The 20,927-nt window shown below is 36.7% G+C and overlaps 1 protein-coding gene across 1 annotated transcript in view; it reads left to right on the plus strand.

Annotated features, from left to right (window-relative positions):
• PKHD1 (PKHD1 ciliary IPT domain containing fibrocystin/polyductin) overlaps positions 1–20,927 on the plus strand; it is a 507,893-nt gene that overhangs the window by 344,753 nt on the left and 142,213 nt on the right. The window contains exons 55-58 of the mRNA XM_049765224.1: positions 12,041–12,195; positions 13,504–13,656; positions 18,623–19,492; positions 20,471–20,639. Coding sequence (XP_049621181.1) covers positions 12,041–12,195; positions 13,504–13,656; positions 18,623–19,492; positions 20,471–20,639 — 1,347 coding nt within the window. The remainder of the gene's footprint in view (positions 1–12,040; positions 12,196–13,503; positions 13,657–18,622; positions 19,493–20,470; positions 20,640–20,927) is intronic.

Consider the following 20,927-nt stretch of genomic DNA (forward strand, 5'->3'; position numbering starts at 1 on the left):
GGACAAAACACAGAGTTGACTGGGATAATATAATTTATTAATAAAGTTTCTTTAGATAATTCATGTTTGCCATTGTTCAAATATCTGACTTCTGTAAGAACATAATTGATGTATGAAAAATACACAAATGATATAAATACTGTGATTAATCAAATACTGTGACTAGTATCTGGTTAATAAACAGGAATAAGGAACCCGAGAGATAGCATGGATGTAGGGCGTTTGTCTTGCATGCAGAAGATGGTGGTTCGAATCTTGGCATCCCATATGGGCCCTGGAGCCTGCCAGGAGCGATTTCTGAGCTTAGAGTCAGGAGTAACCCCTGAGCACTGCCGGGTGTGACCCCCCCCAATAAAAAGGAAACATGAATAAAATAGGAAAAGAAGCAACTTATATGTATTCTTTCAGAATTTAAACCACAGCAGCAAAATTTAATAATGTATCAAAGGAAATAAAGGATGAAACTACTATTGTATCAAACTGAATATATAATATAAACAGCAATCTGATAGAATCTACCAGAATTCAGAATACATAGTCAGAAGAAAAGAAAATGAAAGAAAAGATGATAGAAGTATACAACAGGGGCCGGGTAGGTGGCGCTGAAGGTAAGGTGTCTGCCTTGCAAGCGCTAGCCAAGGAAGGACCGCGGTTCGATCCCCCGGCGTCCCATATAGTCCCCCCAAGCCAGGGGCGATTTCTGAGTGCTTAGCCAGGAGTAACCCCTGAGCGTCAAACGGGTGTGGCCCAAAAACCAAAAAAAAAAAAAAAAGAAGTATACAACAAGGACCATAGAGTTAATTGATCTTTTGAATAAACTGAAATAACAGCAAAGGAATAAAGAAAATTACAACCTAAATACAGACAGTAAAACCAAGATTAATCACAGTTAAATTCTAGAGAACATTGAGAGTCATTTCTTGCTAAGCAAAATAAATTAGTTCTGCTTATTTATAATAAGAGACAAGATGTGTCTATATATGTCTCTCTCTCTCTCTCTCTCTCTCTCTCTCTCTCTATATATATATATATATATATAAACTACATCTTTTTTATCTGTTGTTAGGAAATTGAGTTGTTATACAACTTGGCTATTATAAATATGCTGTAATAAATATTAGTGTGAATAAAACTATTTAAATTAATTTTTGAGTGTGTTTCCTCTTAAAATAAATAGCAAGGGATTGGATTACTGGGTCTGATTATACTTTTCCTTCTTCTTCTTCTTCTTTTTTTTTTTGTTTTTTGTTTTTTGTTTTTTGGGCCACATCTGCGACACTCAGAAATTGATCCTGGAAGGCTCAGCAGACCATATGGGATGCTGGGAATTGAACCCAGGTCTGTCTTGGGTCATCTGCATGCAAGGCAAATGCCTTACTGATGTTTTGGAGCTCATATCCTCATATTACACTTCTATTATTAAATTTTTAGACATATCTAGACTATTTTCATAGAAGCAGTTATAAATTTGATAATGAGTGATGATAAGCATTTATATATATATATATATGTTTGTCATTTATATGTCTTTTTTCAAATATAAGTAACTGTTCCCCCTCCCCCTTTTATTTGGTTTTTGGCCACATTCTGTGGCACTCCTGACTCTGTGATCAGAAATCGTTCCTGGCAGGCTGTGGGGACCATGTGGAATGCCAGGAATCTAACCTGGTCTGTCCTGTGTTGGCCACATGCAAAGCAAACACCCTACCGCTGTGCCCCAGCATACCCTTGATCTTTAATGGATTGTTTATATCTTGTTCAAGGAAACAGTGAGTCTATGGAACCAGTCCTGTTTGAACAGCCAACTTAAAAACTTTTTAAATGTGCTTTGTGTGTGTGTGTGTTTGTTTGTTTATTTGTTTTTTGGGGGAGCACACCTGGTGACGCTCAGGAGTTACTCCTGGCTAGGCGCTTAGAAGTTGCTCCTGGGTTGGGGAACCATTTGGGACACCTGGGGATCGAACTGTGATTCGTCCTATGTTTGTACGTGTAGGGCAGGCACCCTACTGCTTGCACCACCACTCACTCCAGCCCCCAATTTTTATTGAAAGCTTTCAGTGCTTTTTGCTATGTCCTATATGCTCTGATATATTACTAAGTTGAAGTAGGAGGGAAGGAGAGGACAGAATGTGTCCTCTATATAGTGTTTGTTAAAAGTTGGTATTTTGATGGTGGTTGTTGTGTGCCAACATTAGACATCTAAGATGTATAATCATTACCCTCTTATAAAATAATATTATCTCCAAAAGATAAAATTATAATGTACATCTTTATAACTAAGTTGTGCTGGGTTGTAACTAAGATAGTACTGGGTAGGACAACAGAACCAAAGAAATTTTTTTTTTTGGTTTTTTTTTTTTGGCCACACCCGGTAACACTCAGGGGTTACTTCTGGCTATGCGCTCAGAAGTTGCTCCTGGCTTGGGGGACCATCTGGGACACCGGGGGATCGAACCGCGGTCCATCCAAGGCTAGCGCAGGCAAGGCAGGCACCTTATCTCTAGCACCACCGCCTGGCCCCAGAACCAAAGAAATTTTATGACAATATTATCATTAATTACTCAGGATTCAAAGGAAATCATCATTACAGTTTAGTTGGAACTGGACTGGGATAATTGGTCATTGATTCAGAGAATTATAAAATATATTCTCCCAAGGTCAGAGAAATAGTTCAAAGAACTGAGCACACGATTTGCATGTAGGAGACCCAGATTTAAACTAACACTGCAATGTTCTGACCACCAAGGGCAAACCATAATTAGGCCCAAATCCAGGAGTATCCCCTGAGAACCTTTATGGCCACCAAACCACGAAAAAATTTACAAAAACTCTGCAAAGCGTATCTAATCTTTTGTGGTCATTTTGTGTTAATTATTCAGCATAATGACTATTAAATTTTCTTGGTCAAACATTGAACTACATTTGAAAATGCATTAACCAATGAATATGGTCTCTTCCTCAGACATTGAGTAAATATAAAATAAATGTAAAAATTGTATGTATGACCCATGCTGTGCATAAAATGATTCTAAACTATATAGGATTCAAAACTAAACTTGAGATTTAATTATGGAAGCTGAGAATACTCTGAAGTGTAGTTTCTGAGATGGAGAGGGTGAGATAATATTGCTTTAATTTAATGATATATTACCAGTATGTGTATAAAAAAATCTCTTTAACAACAGTGAATGGCATTCAGTCATCAACAAATATTTGTCAGGTGTGAGATTAAGGGATAAATGCAGAGAAAAAATTGGAAAATACGGCTATTTTCTGGGAGTTTACAACTTTGTGTGAAGTGAGAGACAATATTAAATAATGCAGAAATATTAACAGCATTGTTATGAAAAATAAGATGTGTCTATAAGAAAATAAATGGGGTAACAGGCAAGAAAATTAACAGAATAACATGGTGAAATATATTTGGGGGTGTGCTTTTGAGGTACGCTTCTAGAATATGTGATGTAATAGAGTAAAAGGGTTATGATTGCTTACATTGAATGGAAGGGAAAACTTTCCAGCAAAGGGAAACCTGATGGGTAAGAGAATCCACTATCTGATGGGAATGCATCAAAGGCATCAATGAAAGGGAGCCATTTAACATTACTCTGTAGAAGAATTTTAGGGGATGCAAAACTGGAAGATACTCATTTATAGCTGGAGCTGGGAGAGCAAAGAGGAAAGTTGTTAAGCCATTGTTAATTGGTGTAGCAGAAGTTATTAGTGATTGATTTATACTTTCAGAAACCACTCAGAGATGTAGTGACAAAAGCAGACCCTAAATATCAGTACGAAACCAAGTTGAAACTAAAAGTTATGGCAGTAACAGCTATGGAGCTGGCAGTGGAGTTGGTAAGAAAAGATTTCAGTGTCTGAATATGTCAATAAATGGAGATCTTGAAGGGCAAGAAGACACGTAGAAGGACAATGGGTAGTGATTTAATTGAATCACCCATTGAAAATGCACACTGAGAATCAAAGTCTGAGTGATCTCAAAGATTTCCAGGGACATGCTAAATTTGAGAAACTAGGGAGTTGTGTGAAGAAGACAAATAGAGCTTGGAGGAAAGACAGCAGTGGCTCTTCCTGCAGAGAATAATGTTACTCAACTATAGAATACATAGAAAAAGAGAAACCTGGGGAAAAAATGGATATACTCCAATTTTAAGAAATTAATAAGAGAAGAATCAATCCAGGCAACTGAAAAACAAAAGTCTGAGTGTTGATTTTGTGATGGGAGGAAAAATAGAAAACAAGAAAAGCTTGAGAGAATATCAAGTGGTTGTTACAAAGAGCATGAACCCAGCAATCTAAGCTCCAAGAGTACTGTATTTTCCGGGGTATAAGACGACTGAGCATATAAGATGACCCTCTACTTTTCCTGTTAAAATATAATATTTGAGCACCAGAAAGCCACATACCAGCAATGACACCCGGATGGATAGAATGCAGTGCTCAGTAACTCAGCTCCTCTGTGTGCCCTGAAAGATTAATTAGGACAAGCAGAGAACTGAGTGATGACGCCTGGCAGCTGGTTGTGATGCTTTGGTAAGAGAAGGGAGGATCACTTGTCTCTGAAGCTAGAATAAGTTTCATCATGCCATATACCGGCGTATAAGATGACCCCAATAGTTAAGAAGTTTTTCATGGACTCTGAGGACTTCAAGGGAATCTTCTGTGCCTATCTACCTGTTTTTCTGAATACCTGAAGGTCTCCTCAGAGGTCTAGGGAGCGCACCCTCAAAAAACTGCATTTTGAAGCTGCCCAATGAGTAAATTCTGGCTGTGGGGGTTGCCGTCCAATAAGCTGAACTCTCTGGCCTGCGGAGGCTCCACTCTGCTGTGCCTTTGTTCACTCAGGACTTCAAGGAAAACTTCTGTTCCTGTCTGCCTATGTTTCTGAATCCCTGAAGGTTTCCTCAGAGGCCTAGGGAGCACACTCCCAAAAAGCTGCATTTTGAAACTACCCAGTGAGTAAATTTGAGCTGTGGGGGTCGCCGTCCAATAAGCTGAACTCTCTGGCCTGCGGAGGCCTGGCTGTGGGGGTTGCCAGGTGGAGTGCTGATTGCTCTACCTGTGGAGTCTCTGCCCTACTCTGCTTCTTCTGAGGAAACTGAGGACCTGAAGGGAGCACTGTCCTGTGCTTCTCTGTCTTTCCTGAATTCTTGAAGCTCTCCTCAGAACCCAGGAAAGCGAACCCCCAAAAACTATCACCTAGAGGCTCTGCTTCGCTTAGCAGCCGTGCACTTTTTCTAACCAATAAACCCCACCACAACATGCAGGAAAAACCACACTACTAGCGGGACAATGGAGAAAAGTTGCAGGCAAACACTATGCACAGAGAATGAAGACAATAGCTTGGATGACCTAAAAAATTCCAACCATCTGATTAACCTCTCGGATAAGGAACTTAAAATATCAATATAAAAGATGTTTGAAGAACTCAAAGAAAGCATAGTTCGATCTGAACAGAACACAAAGACAGAAATCAGAAAACTCCAAACTGAATTAGCAGATTTGAAAAACACGGTAGCTCAACTGAAAAGCTCAGTGAATGGCCTCGCCAGCAGGGTAACAGCAGCTGAGGAAAGAATTGGAGTACTGGAAGATGAGATGCAGAAAAACTCAACACAGCAGAAGAAACTGGAAAAGAACCTTAGGACAAACGATCAGGCAATGGAAAAAGTACTCAAGAAATGCGAACAGATGAAAATAGAAGTCTTTGATAAACTCAGAAGAAACAACATAAGAATTATCAGAGTCCCAGAGGCCCAGGAAGGAGATCTCCAGGAAGAATCAACTGTCAAAGACATCATCAAAGAGATACTCCCAGAGTTAAAGACTACATGCAAACAAATCCTGCATACCCGAAGAGTACCAGCTAAAAGAGACCCAAAGAAAAATACCCCAAGACACATCATTGTTACAATGACAAATCCCACAGATAGAGATAGAATACTGAAAGCAGCAAGGTCAAAAAGGGAAATTACATTCAAAGGAGCATCTCTAAGACTTACAGCAGACATGTCACAAGAAACTCTCAAGGCCAGAAGACAGTGGTGAGATATTGTGACAAGACTGAATGAAATGAATGCTTCACCGAGAATACTGCAACCAGCCCAACTCAAGTTCAGGTTTGAAGGAAGGATACATAGCTTCATGGATAAACAACAGCTCAGAAACTTCACAGATGAAAAACCAACCTTAAAGGAAAAACTGGCAGGTCTACTTTAAGACAAGAGAGATCAACAAACACAGCAAACTTATCTACAAAGATGACATTAAATCCTATGACAATTATCTCCCTCAATGTCAATGGACTAAATTCACCAATTAAAAGACACAGAGTGGCAAAATGGGTCAAAAAGATGAATCAACCTTCTGCCTACAAAAAACACACCTGAATAGTCAGAACAAACATAGACTCAAAATCAAAAGCTGGAGAAAAATCATCCAAGCAAACAACACCCTCAAAAAAGCTGGGGTGGCCATATTAATATCTGATGACACCAACTTTATACTCAGAAAAGTGGTAAGGTACAAAGATGGACACTATGTACTAATCAAAGATATGTGCAACAGGAAAAAATCAGACTATTAAACTTGCATGCACTCAATGAGAGACCAGCAAACTATCTAATACAATTACTGACAAATCTGAAAGAAGACATAAATGATAATACAATAATTGTGGGAAACCTCAACATGGCCCTATCAACACTTGATAGGTCAAACAGACTAAAACCCAATAAAACCATACTAGCCCTAAAAAGAGTAATGGAAGAAAGAGGACTAGTAGATATATATAGGAGACTCCATCCCAAAAAACCTGGATACACATTCTTCTCCAATATACAAGGGTCATTCTCCAGGATAGACTACATGCTAACACATAAAACATACTTCCATAAAATCAAGAGGATAGAAATCTTGTAGGCTACCTTTGCTGATCACAAGGCTCTGAAATTAGAAGTGAACTAACTACAAAGCCACACAGAAGAAAAACTTTAGCAATTGGAAATTAAACACCCTGCTATTGAACAACCAGTGGGTCCGAGATGAAATCAAAAGGGAAATCAAAACTTTTCTGGAAACAAATGATAATAAAGACACAAACTGCCAGAATCTATGAGACACAGCAAGAGCGGTCCTGAGAGGAAAATTTATAGCTCTACAAGCACACATCAGGAAGGAAGAAGGGGCATACCTGAATAACTTAATAACGCAGCTCAAAAAATTAGAAAATGACCAACAAAAGGAACCAAAAAGAGGGAGACAGAAGGAAATAACAAAGCTGAGAGCAGAACTCAATGAAGTGGAAAACGAAAGCAGAAGTTGGTTCAAGATTGATAAACATTGACAAAACTCACAAAGAAAGAGAGAGAGAAATCTGATAACCCGTATTAGAAATGAAAAGGGGGAGATCACGCCAGATATTGCAGAGATCCAAAGGGTAATCACAGACTACTTTGAGAAACTTTATGCTACTAAACATGAGAACCTAGAAGAAATGGAAAAATTCTTGGACAATTATAACCTTCCACATTTAAGTAAGGAGGATGTAGCATATCTAAACACCCCCATCACTACTGAGGAAATTGAAACTGTAATCAAACATCTGCCCAAAAAGAAAAGCCCAGGCCCAGATGATTTTCCTAATGAATTTTTTCGAATCTTTCAAGAGGAGGTACTACCAAACCTAGCCAAGCTCTTCCATGAAATTGAAAACACGGGAACACTCCCAAACAGCATTTATGAAGCCAACATCACCTTGATACCAAAAACAGACAGAGACACTGCCAAAAAAGAAAATTACAGACCAAAGAATATTGGTGGAGGGAGGTTGACAGTAGTGGTGGGATTGGCCTTGAAACAGTGTATGTCTATACCCAACAATGATCAACTTTTTAAATAATAATGGCTTAAATTTAAAAAATTAAAGAAAAAATAAATTGTGCTGATATTTTACTTGCTATTTTTTAAAGTTATCTTCCAGGAGACTCATGTGTAATTGTTCAGTTTTTCTTTTCTCACATGGTGTCTGTCTAGGTCCAGTTATGATGCCAACCTCCCTATAATATATCTTTATGTATTGGCTTAGGTATCTTTGATTATAACAATAGTGTCTTTTTTTTCAATAGCTAAAGGACTCATTGATAAAATGAATGAAATGCAACTGATATTCTAAACAACTTTAAGCTGATTCTTGAAAAACTTGAAGTGTTGGTAGCCATAAGGCAGAAGACTATATGTGAAAATTGTGAATATTGGAAGTTAAGGGAAGTGTATATGTGACTAGCACAGCCATCTAACTTATTGAATTTGAATGAGCATCGTAGCTACACAGAGAAGTGAAACACATCATCTGTTTATGTTTCTGATGCTATAATTAGAAGGCCAAGTTTTTTGGAATATAAAGAAGAGATACATATGAAAATTGGAAATACCTTTTAAAGGCAAAGGAGCTATAGTCATTTTTAAATGATTAATTGAAAAGCAAAGGGAAATATTATTTACATAGTAGGTGAGGAATCCAGACCTGATTCTTAAGATTTATTTGACTAAGAAAAAGACTTACAAATAGAAGGTAGGTGATAACTTTATATTTATTTTAATATACATTTTAATTTACATATCTACATCCTATAGATTATGGAAAATGTATAGTGACATATCCATTTTATGCTATCTTACAGATAGTTTCACAAGCTTAAAAATGAAAAATCTGCATTTTATTAAGATTAATCTAAATTTCATTTTTAAAAAGAGCTTTTCAGAATAGTAAGATAGTAAATTGAAGAGATTTATTCAATATTATGAACAATAATAAAATATTATAAAGGTAATACATACTATGAAGAAAGACTAATTTTAAACTAAACTAAAATTGAATTTAGTGGTGACTTTATACCTAGACCGTTCTTTTAAGAAAAATATTCTTTTCTTCTTGCCACAATATGCTGTCTGTTAAAGATTAGATTCGGGAGAAAATAACTAAAAAACTCATCCTTCTTAGGCTAATCTTGAAACATGCATATTTTCTGTTTATTTTATCTACCTATATATTTTTATTAAAATTAAATAGGGCATATTGTTCTTTCAACCAGTACACCATGAACAGAATTCCTTTTATTCAATGATTTCCTACCACGTACTTTAAAAATGGTCACAATGAATTCTACTGAAAATATCAGGGACTTTATATAACTCCATGGGTTATCATGATAACATTATGGAGTGTAGAAACATTGTGCTTTATTGCTGTCTTATAGGAAAAACAACTGAGTCAAACAAGTTGTGTAATGTTATTTAATGGAAAAAAATACTGGACTGAATTCATTGTCTTCTTTTGTCTTAAAGCAATCTCTCCTTCTATTCAGTTACCTACTCAGGAGTTTTGTTATTTAATCTCTATGGATCTCAGCTTTATTGCTTTTAAAATTTAATGGGTTTCAGTAGGAAGTTTATCTCGGGGGGAGAGTGGAGTGAGGACACAAGACAATGAAAGAAGTATATGGTTACTCAGGAGGGGACTAGGTGCTGAAACATGGAATTGGACATTGGTAAAGTGATTGAGTGTTGGAATGTTGTATGCCTGAAACATGACCATGAATAACTTTGTAATCCATGGTGACTAAAAAAAGAAAAGTAAAAGATATTAGTAGTGTCTTTAATATGAAATTTTTAGGATGTCTCACAAAATCAGTAACAGAAGACTCTAATTACATTTATTAAAATTATGCTAATTCACAATAGTATTTCTCTTTCTTATTTAACTAAAGTGAACAGGTTTAGATAATATTTTCTTTAGTCATAACAGAGTCATTGATTGGTCCAGTAATTATTCCCTTTATTTTTATATATTTCTTTCTTATATTTGATGTTATTTTGTATATGCAAAATCTGTAAATACTTAAAAAAATCTGTAAATACTTACCCACATAGTAGAATTCTTAAGTATGCGTAAAGCCAAGATCAAAGTTGTCACTTTTCAAAATACCATGGTATATATTTATGACTCTAGAATTTACTCTAGTCTTTGGTGCATACCATTTGTTCAACCACTATATGATGCATGTGGACTTCTTGCCTGCAAAACTTTTACAGGAAAATCCATTAAAATGTATTCAAATTTATGGGGCTAGATTGATAGCATAGCTGGTAGGGCATTTGCCTTGCACACCAGCCTGCCACGAGTGATTGCTGAGCCTAGAGCCCAGAAGTAACCCCTGAGTGCCAGCAGGTGTGACTCAAAAACTCAAAGAAAAAAAAAGAATTAAAATTAAAATTTGTGCATAAGTAAAAGAGACTTTCCATTAAAATAAAGTTATATCATTGAAGTTGGGAATGGCGCTGAGGATTCTGAATGTCAAAATAGACACAGTCTTCAGTAGTAAAAGCAAGGCAACAGTAAGACTAAGTAGATATATGTATTAAATATGATTTAAAAATAATGACTTGGTGGGGCCAGACAGCATAGCCATAGGGCATTTGCCTTGCATGCAGTTGACCCAGGAGTGATCTGGTTCGATTCCTGGCATCCCATATGGTCCCCAGCTTGCCGGGGCGATTTTTGAGTGCAGAGCTAGGAGTGACCCCTAGGCAACTCTGGGGGTGACCCAACAACCAATGGATCAATCAATAAAAGTTTAAAAAATTATAAAAGAAATAATCACTTGGGCTGGATCTATAGTACAGTGGGTTGGGCATTTGCTTTGCATGCGACTAGTCCTAGTTTGATTCCAGTATCCCACATAGTCAACCAGGCCTGCTACGAGTGATTTCTTAGTACAGAGCCAGGAGTAACCCCTGAGCACTTCCAGGTGTGGGCCAAAAAAATCAAATAATAGTGATGATGATGATGAGGAGGAGGATGACCCATTTAACAGTGTGCTCAAGGGATGCACGTATTTAGTTCCTATGGAACTAGTCTTGGAGGAAAGCCTTAAATATTGTCACTTTTCGAATGAAAATATAGCCAAGTGTGGTGGCACAGGCCTGTAGTCCTAGCTACTTGGGAGGTTGAAACCGGAGGATAGTTTGAATCCAGGAGTTCTGGGCTGTAGTGCACTATGCCTATTGGATGTCCACACTAAGTTCGGCATCAAGATGGTGACCAGCGGGGAGCAGGGGACCACCAGGTTGCCTAAGGAGGGGTGAATTGGCCCAGTTCAGAAAGAGAGCAGGTGAAATGAAAATATAAAGCTCAAAAAATTTAGGGAATTAGTCATAGAGCATAGGATTCATACTGTTTCACTTCATGAAAGTATATCAATTTTGCATAATACTAGCTTGGTTAAACATGGTATCACTTTTAGAAAATTCTAGAGAAGGTCTCTCTGAAAAACCTTCAGTATCCAAACAGTTCCCTAAGCAAGGAGGAAGAGTCCTGTTTTTTGTTTTGCTTGAGGACCAGAAGTGTTCAGGGTTTACTCCTGTATCTGTGGTCAGGGATTGCTCCTGGCAGGCCTCCTGGATTTTTGAGGTACCAGGGTTCAAATACCTCAGTAAAGAGAAAAGTAGGCACTCTATAGACTATACTAAATCTCTAGACACAGAGATTTCACTTTTTGAGAATGATTTTTAGACAGCACTTTTTATTTTATTTTATTTTATTTTATTTTATTTTATTTTATTTTATTTTATTTTATTTTTGGATTTTGGGCCATACCCATTTACGCTCAGGGATTACTCCTGGCTATGCACTCAGAAATCATCCCTGGCTCGGGGGACCTCATGAAAGGCAAATGCCCTACCACTGTCCTATCGCTGTGGCCTCTAGACAGCACTTTTTAAATCTGGAAACTTACTCTTTCCAGATGCTTGTATCTTAAATATCCATACATTTTCTCTAAATAGAGTATACAGGTAAGACAGACCATTTGCTTTCATTTTTTGTAAAAATCTCTTTTCTCTCATTTGGTATGCTATTATAATGTATTTTGTTGTTGGGGTATTGGCTCCAGTGATGTCTCTGGATTTTTTAGGTGACCTGTGTTGTACCGTCAATATGCTTGATACCATCTTGCTTCTGTTGCAGAATTATATTAGAGGACACAGTGGATTGGCGACCCTTTGACAAAATTGTTCTTAGCTCCTCTTCTTATGAGCCTCATGAAGCAGAAGTGCTTAATGTAAAAGAAGTCAAGGGCCGCACTATTTGGCTACATGAACGACTGAAACACAGGCACATTGGTAAAACTTTGATTTATTGTGTAAGGGAAGTGAACAGATAAGAAAGCATTTTTCAGTCTATCTGAGGACCGTTGGTCTGATTCCCACTTGCTGGCCAACGTCGCTGTGTATCTCTATTATTTTATTGTATTATTTAGAATTAAAATTAGTTTTTTTCAATGTAAACCATTTTTCTTTTTAATGGTAAATTGAAAGATAGAATGATTAATAATCCTTTAAATATTATTTGGTACTTCCATGACCAAGTCAGAATAAACCTCACTGGAAGCTATTTAGAGTTCACATTCTGACATATTAAATCACACAATACTTAGAATGTGATAGTTAATTTAAATACAAACCTTTTCTGTACTTAAAGAATCTGTTCTTCTTGATGTGAATTTCATTTCATGTACTATCACTGCAACTGCAAAAACCAAAATTAAAGAAAAATTGAAGCAAAAAGCTAAACATCTCTTTCTCACGAAAAAGTACTGAGTGTTTTACCCACAGGTTTATTCTGATAAGTATAACTAACCCAGAAAATAGAACTAATAGTAAGCTAATAGTATTATGTGTACAGTAATAAAGCATGTAAATTTTGAAATTTTCTATTAGGATAATATATTCTCATCTCTGACACTTTCGGGGCAAATGCATGTTTTCAACAAGACAATACTTGCAGCTATTTTTAAATAGCAGTTGCGAGGATGATTTCTTTTGCAAAATGTGAAGGAGGAAAAAGAAACCTTGGTCAGCAAGACACAAAATGAAAGGCTGGTGGGGTGCTATGAACAGCATTCTGTCCAGAGCTCAGGGGGCTATTCTGGCTTCCACCATGAAAGGGTGCTGCTGTAGATTTTGCGTCCCTTGCCGCCCCCCACCCCACCCCTACACACTATTGCCCCAGCATCTGGGAATTCCTATTGTTTAGAATCTAGCTCGATGTACAAAGGACAGTCCAATGCAGAAGTCGAATACTGATTCATTTAAGTCATTTAATACTGAGCTCCTCCAAACTGACCAAGACAGCCCTAACGTCCCTATCCCAGTACCCAGAGTTATTGAGGAGAAATGAATTCTTGCTCAAAGCCTCAAAGCTGATGCCAAAGAGAGACTTGGGAACTGGCTTTTCATTTCTCAGCTGATGGTTGTGGAGACTGCCCGAGGAAAAGCAGATCTTAATGTTGGGAAGACTTGAGAGGAGAAAGGTGTTTTTATTTGTCAGCCTCCATGGGCCCCAGCTGGTGAGTTCAGAAACAAGGTTTTAAAGTGGTGGTTGATGCTTTTCTTCTTCTCTTTCTTTTTCCCCAATTCCTGTTACCCCAGGAAATGTCCACGTCTTGGAGGATGGCCGAGCCATTCGCCTGGCTGCCGAAGTTGGACTTTTGACCCGAAATATACAGATCCAACCTGATCTACCTTGTAAGGGGAGAATCCTTGTGGGGTCCTTTAGGAAGTCCAGCGGTGAACAATTTTCAGGTAAATGAAATTTAAAGGCATTAAGCATTACCAGTTGGAGCCTATTCAGCTGGGACACTCAGAAATTCCAACTATGAGAATTTTCATTTATAAAACAAAATGTCCAAATAGATAGCTCTTTTGTGCTCGAAGGAGCTATGAATTTTCTCTCCTAATCTGTGCTTAATTATCAGTGTGATGTTAAAATAATATATGAGCTCGGCACAAATGCACATTTTTACCTCAAAGAAAAACATCTTCCACAGATGTGAAATTTCCTCCGCTTTGAAATTATAGTTGATTTAAAGAACACTTGAATTTTATCTTTCCTGCATTTCTATTACTCTTTCCCAGTAGCATGTTGTATCTGATGGCAGGCCTCAGCTCATACAATAAATTAATAGCACAAATTTAATTAAAATGATTTCCATATTCTAGATTTTTAAAGATCAATTCAATCTCTCATTTTTCTCAAGCTTTAGCTCTTTTAGAATGCTGTAAACTTATTTGATTAGTATTCTCTTTATGATTAAAGTTTTATTATTATTATTATTTTGGTTTTTGAGCCACACTTGGTGGTGTCCGAGCCACATCTGCTAGCTCTGCACTCAGAAATTTTGCCTAACAGGCTCGGAGAACCATATAGGATGTTGGGGATCAAACCTAAGTTGGCCACATTCAAGGCAAATTGAACTATAGCCCCAGTCCCTTAGTACTCTATTTCTTAAACTCAAATGATTCTTACATATTATTTCAGGTTTTTTTTCCTGTTTCATTTGGGAAAGACGGTTACTATAGGTAGTTCCATTTGAGAAAGTCACTAAAGACAAATTAAAGCATAATCAAAATACTGAAAAGGCTTGTCAGAAGAATATGACTACTTCGAAATATTTTCAAGCACAAAACACTTTTTGTTGTCACATATTTTTCTAGTATATTAAAAAACATTGTTTGAAGAGTAGGGGATACTTGAAGGAAGTGATTTGCCTATAGAAGCCCTAGGTTTGATCCTAACATTGTCCCCAAACACTGAGCCTGAATTAGCCCCTGAGTACTGCTGGGTTTTGTCCCTAAAACAAGAGATTAAAAAAAGTATGTTTGGGTCTTAAGACAGAATCTCAGGATCAGCTACATGCAAGACAAGCAACATATTTACAGATCAATCTCTCCAGTTTGAAATCAAGTTTCAAAATGTCTAGGTCATAAAGTTCTTTCTTCATCCATTGTCCACAAAAGTCATTCTCCCGCCCCCCCCCCCCGACTTACCAACTATTTTTAGTATCTGGAGATAATATTGCTTATTACTCCTGGAAAGAGCTTCTGGCCTCAAAAGGTGACTAGATGCTAATCACCCTACAATGCAGAGAACATCCTCCCTGAGAAATCATGGCTTGATCCAAAATGCCAGTAGCAACAGACTGAGAAACCCTTTCCTACAGTACCCTTCTGAGTCTTGTACAAGACCGTCCTGATGATATGAAGATGAGTAATTTGGGAGAGAGAACATAACAAGGTATGCTTTTGGTTAAAACTGTGGGTTTCACCGAAGCATGTTCTCTCTCAGGAACAGGATCGAAGGCATTTCTCAGAATTGAGCACCAAGTCAGAGCTGAATAAGCAGCAAGACTTCTTTGCTTGCTAAGCACTAGACATTACTTCTAAACTTCTAATTCATTTCAGTGGAAGAAACCGAGAGTTCTTTGGATAAAGCAAAATATATGCTGACTTTCATACCCATTTTAGCTCATTTAAACCCTTCTTTCTTTTTTTTTTTTTAACCGTTATTTCTAATACTCTGTGAGAGAGGAATCTTTACTTTTAGATACAGGAAATGAAAGCTGTAATAAAAATTGCCTGTTTTTATTTGTAAATCCCCAGCAAGATTTTGTGAATGCTTTGATTTGTACTCAGAACCTTCATCTCTGCAATTCATTTATGATGCCGGATATATAATATATTTATTTTTATATGATAATAAATGTGAAGGAATAAGAAAAACAGTATATAAATAAAAAATAGTATAGAGAAACAAAACAGTATAGAATAAAACAGTAATAAAGATAGAATAAGTATAAAGATTTCTAGTATGCCCAGTTTTCCTTACTGGTAATATCTGTCTTAAAGCTGGTGCATTTGTCAAACAAACAAACAAACAAAACATTAATTTAGCTAAACTAAAGATGGATTCAAATTTCACCACTTTCCCCCTAATGTCCTCTACAGACTCCTATCTGTGAAGAACTTACTTTTTCACTTTGCTGCAACATTCTCAGGTGCCTCATAGGCCAGTAGCCTTACGATGTAAAATATTGACTTCTGGGCCCAGAATATCCTTACAAAGTAAATGTTTTTTCCACTTGAGTTATACTTGGTTCTTTCAACTCCTACATTTATTTACTTATTTTTTTAAATATTTAATATTTTTAAATATTTTTAAATATACAAGGCACTGACAGAACTTTGCAAGAAAAAATCATCTAACCCCATCAAAAAATGGGGAGAAGAAATGAATAGACTTTGACAAATACAAATGACTAAAAGGCACATGAAAAAATTCTCCACATCACTAATCATCAGGGAGATGCAACTCAAAACAACTATGAGGTACCATCTCACACACATCACAAAGAATGAGAACAAGCAGTGCTGGCGGGGATGTGGAGAGAAAGGAACTCTTCTCCACTGCTGGTGGCAATGCCATCTAGTCCAACCTTTATAGAAAGCGATATGGAGATTCCTCCAAAAGCTGGAACTTGAGCTCCCATATGATCCAGCTATACTACTCCTAGGGATATACCCTAGGAACACAAAAATACAATACAAAAATCCCTTTCTCACACCTATATTCATTGCAGTGCTGTTTACAATAGCCAGACTCTGGAAACAGTCAAGAAGCCCCTCAATAGATGAATGGCTAAAGAAACTGTGGTACATATGTACAATGGAATATTATGCAGCTGTCAGAAGAGATGAAGTCATGAAATTTTCCTATACATGGACGTACATGTCTCCCTCTGACTTATTTCACTCAGCATAATAGATTCCATGTTCATGCATGTATATTGTGTTCCTAGGGTATATCCCCAGGTGTGGTATAGCTGGATCATATGGGAGCTCAATTTCCAGTTTTTTGAGGAATCTCCATAAGGGCTGGACTAGAAGGCATTCCCACCAGCAATAAATGAGAGTTCCTTTCTCCCCACATCCTCACGAGCACTTATTGTTCTTGGTCTTTGTGATGTGTTGTGATGTCTGCCATTCTCTGGCATGAGATGGTACCTCATTGTTGTTTTAATTTGCATCTCCCTTATGATTAGGGATGTGGAGTATTTTTTCAAAAGGTGCCTTTTGGCCATTTGTATTTCTTCTTTGATAAATTGTCTGTTCATTTCTTCTCCCATTTTTTGATGGGATTAGATTTTTTTTGTTAAGTTCTGTCAGTAACTTGTATATCTTCGATATTAGCCCCTTATCTGAGGAGTATTGAGTGAATAGTTTCTATCTTTTCAACTCTGGCAAGGGACCCAAATAGTGTCTTAAAAGTGATGTTAGGGGACAAATAATTTGTGATTGCTTAATCATTCTTTGACTATTTCTACGTCACCCAATGCCTCAGCTTCAATTAGAGTTGTTTCAAAATTTCAAGATGGAATTTATTGCCCAACCATAAAGACATTTACTTTTTTATTAGCAGGACTTGTTCTTCATGGCAGCAGTTTGCAAAGTTCTTTTTTTTTCATGTGAAGAAGAATTGGGTAATGTTGTAGAATTTGAACACTATGCATGTTAAAATAATATCCATATTAAGTGAGAGAAATAATCACAATTTACTTTTAGAAGTACTGTAAATGAAAAGAAAAAGGAGAGGACATAGAGCAATAGTTCAGAGGACTGAGTTGATGCTTGGCAGAAAAAGACCTACACTCAATGCCTGGTACCACAGGGACTTCAGATCACCCCATGAACAGCCAGAACACAGAGACGGGAGTAGCTTCTAAGATGTACCAACTTTGTTTCCCAAACAAAACGAAATAACAACAGTGAGGAAAAAATTGGGACCTACATAGGTTATACTGACTTGACTGGTATTTAGCATAGAGCTCAGTTACCTGAAGTATTACAAAATGCATTTATTCTGCCTACACTGTTAATAGCACAAAATTTGCAATAATATTCCTAGGTCTGAATATTAGAATGTTCCGTAGCCACTCTCTGCCTCAGTTTCTTTATCTGTGCCTGACTCAAGGTTTTGTGAAAATGCAATTTGTATAGAATAATGTGTATATAATATTTGTCTTAGATAAATGTATGGTATATAATGAATACTAAGTAAGTTAGTGGTTATAGTGAATTCATATAACTTCCCCATAGTCATGTTGTTAGCTTTTATTTTTTGTGGCAATCATGTTATCTGTCTTATGATATATCAGTGTTCAGTATATACATGTTAGGTATATCATAATGCATACATTTGTATGTTACATAAAGTGTATATGTCAATATATATAAATATAATGTTTATTATCTGTATATATAAAATATATAATTTTAAAATAAATATTGACATAAAGTATTCATTGTATATCACTGAGATACAGAAAGGGATACAGGATTTTAATATATGTGGTCAGAAACATAATTCTTTCATTTATATCCAGTTACTTATTACAGGTCTGCAGATAATTGCATAGGACTATTAGGCTATCTATGCCTGTCTTCAAAGTTTATCTTTTTCTCCTCTATCTCCTTTTTATTTATTTTCATATTTTCATAAGACTCTTCAACTAAAAAAGTAAAACTTTCAAAATCATTCATGTAATATTTGAATGGTGTAAATGGGACTGGCTGGCACGGAACATAGACAATTGATAATTTTGAGAATAAACATTTTAATGTGAAAGTGTATTCGCTGTTCAAAAGTGGATCTTCCTTCTGCCTTTGTTGAAAGGTTTAGAAAGTACATGATGATATACATTCTTTTTTTCAGGTGTACTTCAACTTTTGAATGTAGAGATGAAGAATTTAGGTTCACCATCATATTCAGCAATTGAAATCACTAATGTGTCAGCAGGATCCTGGGTAATATCTTCTACTATGCACCAAAACTGTGGTGGGGGCATTTATGCAGCTGCCAGTGAAGGGATACTTTTCAATGACAATGTAGTATTTGGCACAGTTGGCCATGGCATAGATTTAGAAGGTCAGACCTATTCTCTCTCAAATAACCTTGTAATTCTAACAACACAGTCAGCTTGGTCTACTATTTGGGTAGCTGGAATCAAAGTGAACCTAGCACAAAATATCACCCTCCGTGGCAATGTTGTGGCAGGATCAGAAAGACTTGGCTTTCATATCCGGGGTCACAGGTGCTTCCCTTCTCATGCTATTTGGTCTGACAATGTGGCTCACTCAAGTCTTCATGGCCTTCATCTTTACAAAGAAAGTGGACTTGACAACTGTACTAGAATCTCGGGATTTTTGGCATTCAAAAACTTTGACTATGGTGCCATGCTCTACGTAGAAAATAGCATGGAGATAGAGAATATTACTTTGGTAGACAATGCTATTGGCCTTTGGGCTGTAGTATATGTTTCACAGAGCTTCACAGAAAATGTACAGATTGTTCTCAGGAATTCCATCATTGTGGCCACTAGCTCCTCTTTTGACTGCATTCTGGACAGAATTAAGCCTTACTCTGAAAATTTGACATCTACTTATCGTGCTCCATCTAATCCAAGAGGGGGTCGAGTTGGTATTCTCTGGCCTGAATTTCTCTCTGTACCAAATCAGTGGCCTCAGGATCCTTGGCATAAAGTGAGGAGTGCCCATTCCATTTCAGGCATCATGAAACTTCAAGGTAGGATATTTGGATTTATATAAGCAGTGCAATTTTTGATCTCTGCAGAGAATCTTTAGTGATATTTTGATATTATATTAACAAAAAGTGCAGAATAACCTAGGTGATATGGTTCTGTTCTTCTGTGTATTAATAGCTATAATTAAAAATATTTATTTACAATGACAGTGAATGAATCTTTTTAAAAGCTGGGGCCAGAAAGATAGTACAGCTGTAGGGCATTTACCTTGCATGCGACTGCCCAGGACATACCTGGATTCGATCTTTGGCATCCCATATGGTCTGCCAAGCCAGGTGCAATTTCTGAGCGTATAGCCAAAAATTCTACAACCCCTGAATGTCACTGGGTGTGGCCAAAAAACAAACAAAAAATAGGGGCTGAAGAGGTAGTACGTTAGATAGGTACCTGGAACTATTTCAAAAGTAATCTTTCAGTACAGATCCAGGAGTAATCTCTAAGCACTGCAAGTTATGACCCCCAAATTAAAAAAATATATAGTTACCATTTTATTTATGTTGAAGAGGTTTTATGACAATGATTTATTTTAATTGCTCACAAGTCTCTAGATGGTACTATTTTTTTCTATTATTCAATGGAAAAAACCTATAGAGACTATGTCTCATTTCTAGTTGTTCAATAGTTGGTGGGGAAATGAGAGTTAAAATTTAAGTGCAGTGAACCTGTTAGATTTCTTTGGTACTGGTGTACTTACTGTCCACTCAGTTAAGTCTTCTAAAAATCGATGTGTCTTTTAGTAAAACTAATGAAAGGGTTTTAACCAAGTCTTTTAGAATTTTTTTTTCTGTAAAGATTTTCATGCACTGTTATACATTTAAAAAATCAAGGTTTATGTTAATTCCTATAAGTAAACCAGAAGAACCTCTGGACATGTATTATTATAAAAGTGTTTAGTTGTTTTAACTATGTCGATGGCTGAATTTTTTACATGGTCTAATTTTGCATGTTTACAATTTTAGATGTCACCTTTTCTAATTTTGTGAAAAGTTGCTCTAGTGATGACTTGGACATATGCATTCAGCCCAACGTAGAGAATACTAGACTTGTGCACCCCATAATAGCAGAGAGGACCTCAATGCTAAATATCCCAGATAAAAACAAATTCTACTTCCCGGCATCACAATCCAGGTACCAGTTTTTATGTTCACAAAGGGTCAAATTGTAAAATATCTGCTAATTGTTCAACGCACTAAACATTTTAGAAAATCATAGGTAGGAATAAAAATTAAATTCTTTCAGAAAGACAGTCAATTGGCAATTGACTGATTCTAATTCTTCTTCTCTCAGAGTCATGTCCTTTGATATATGATTTTGCATTCTCTTTCACTAAAGAGGCTATTTATCTCTCCTTTGAATCTGGGCTAGCATGTCACTTTCTCTAGCTGACAAAAGGGCAAAAGTGACGGGGTACAAGTT

The sequence above is a fragment of the Suncus etruscus genome, chromosome 18 (genome assembly GCF_024139225.1).
Source record: "Suncus etruscus isolate mSunEtr1 chromosome 18, mSunEtr1.pri.cur, whole genome shotgun sequence".
NCBI classification, from domain to species: Eukaryota; Metazoa; Chordata; class Mammalia; order Eulipotyphla; family Soricidae; genus Suncus; species Suncus etruscus.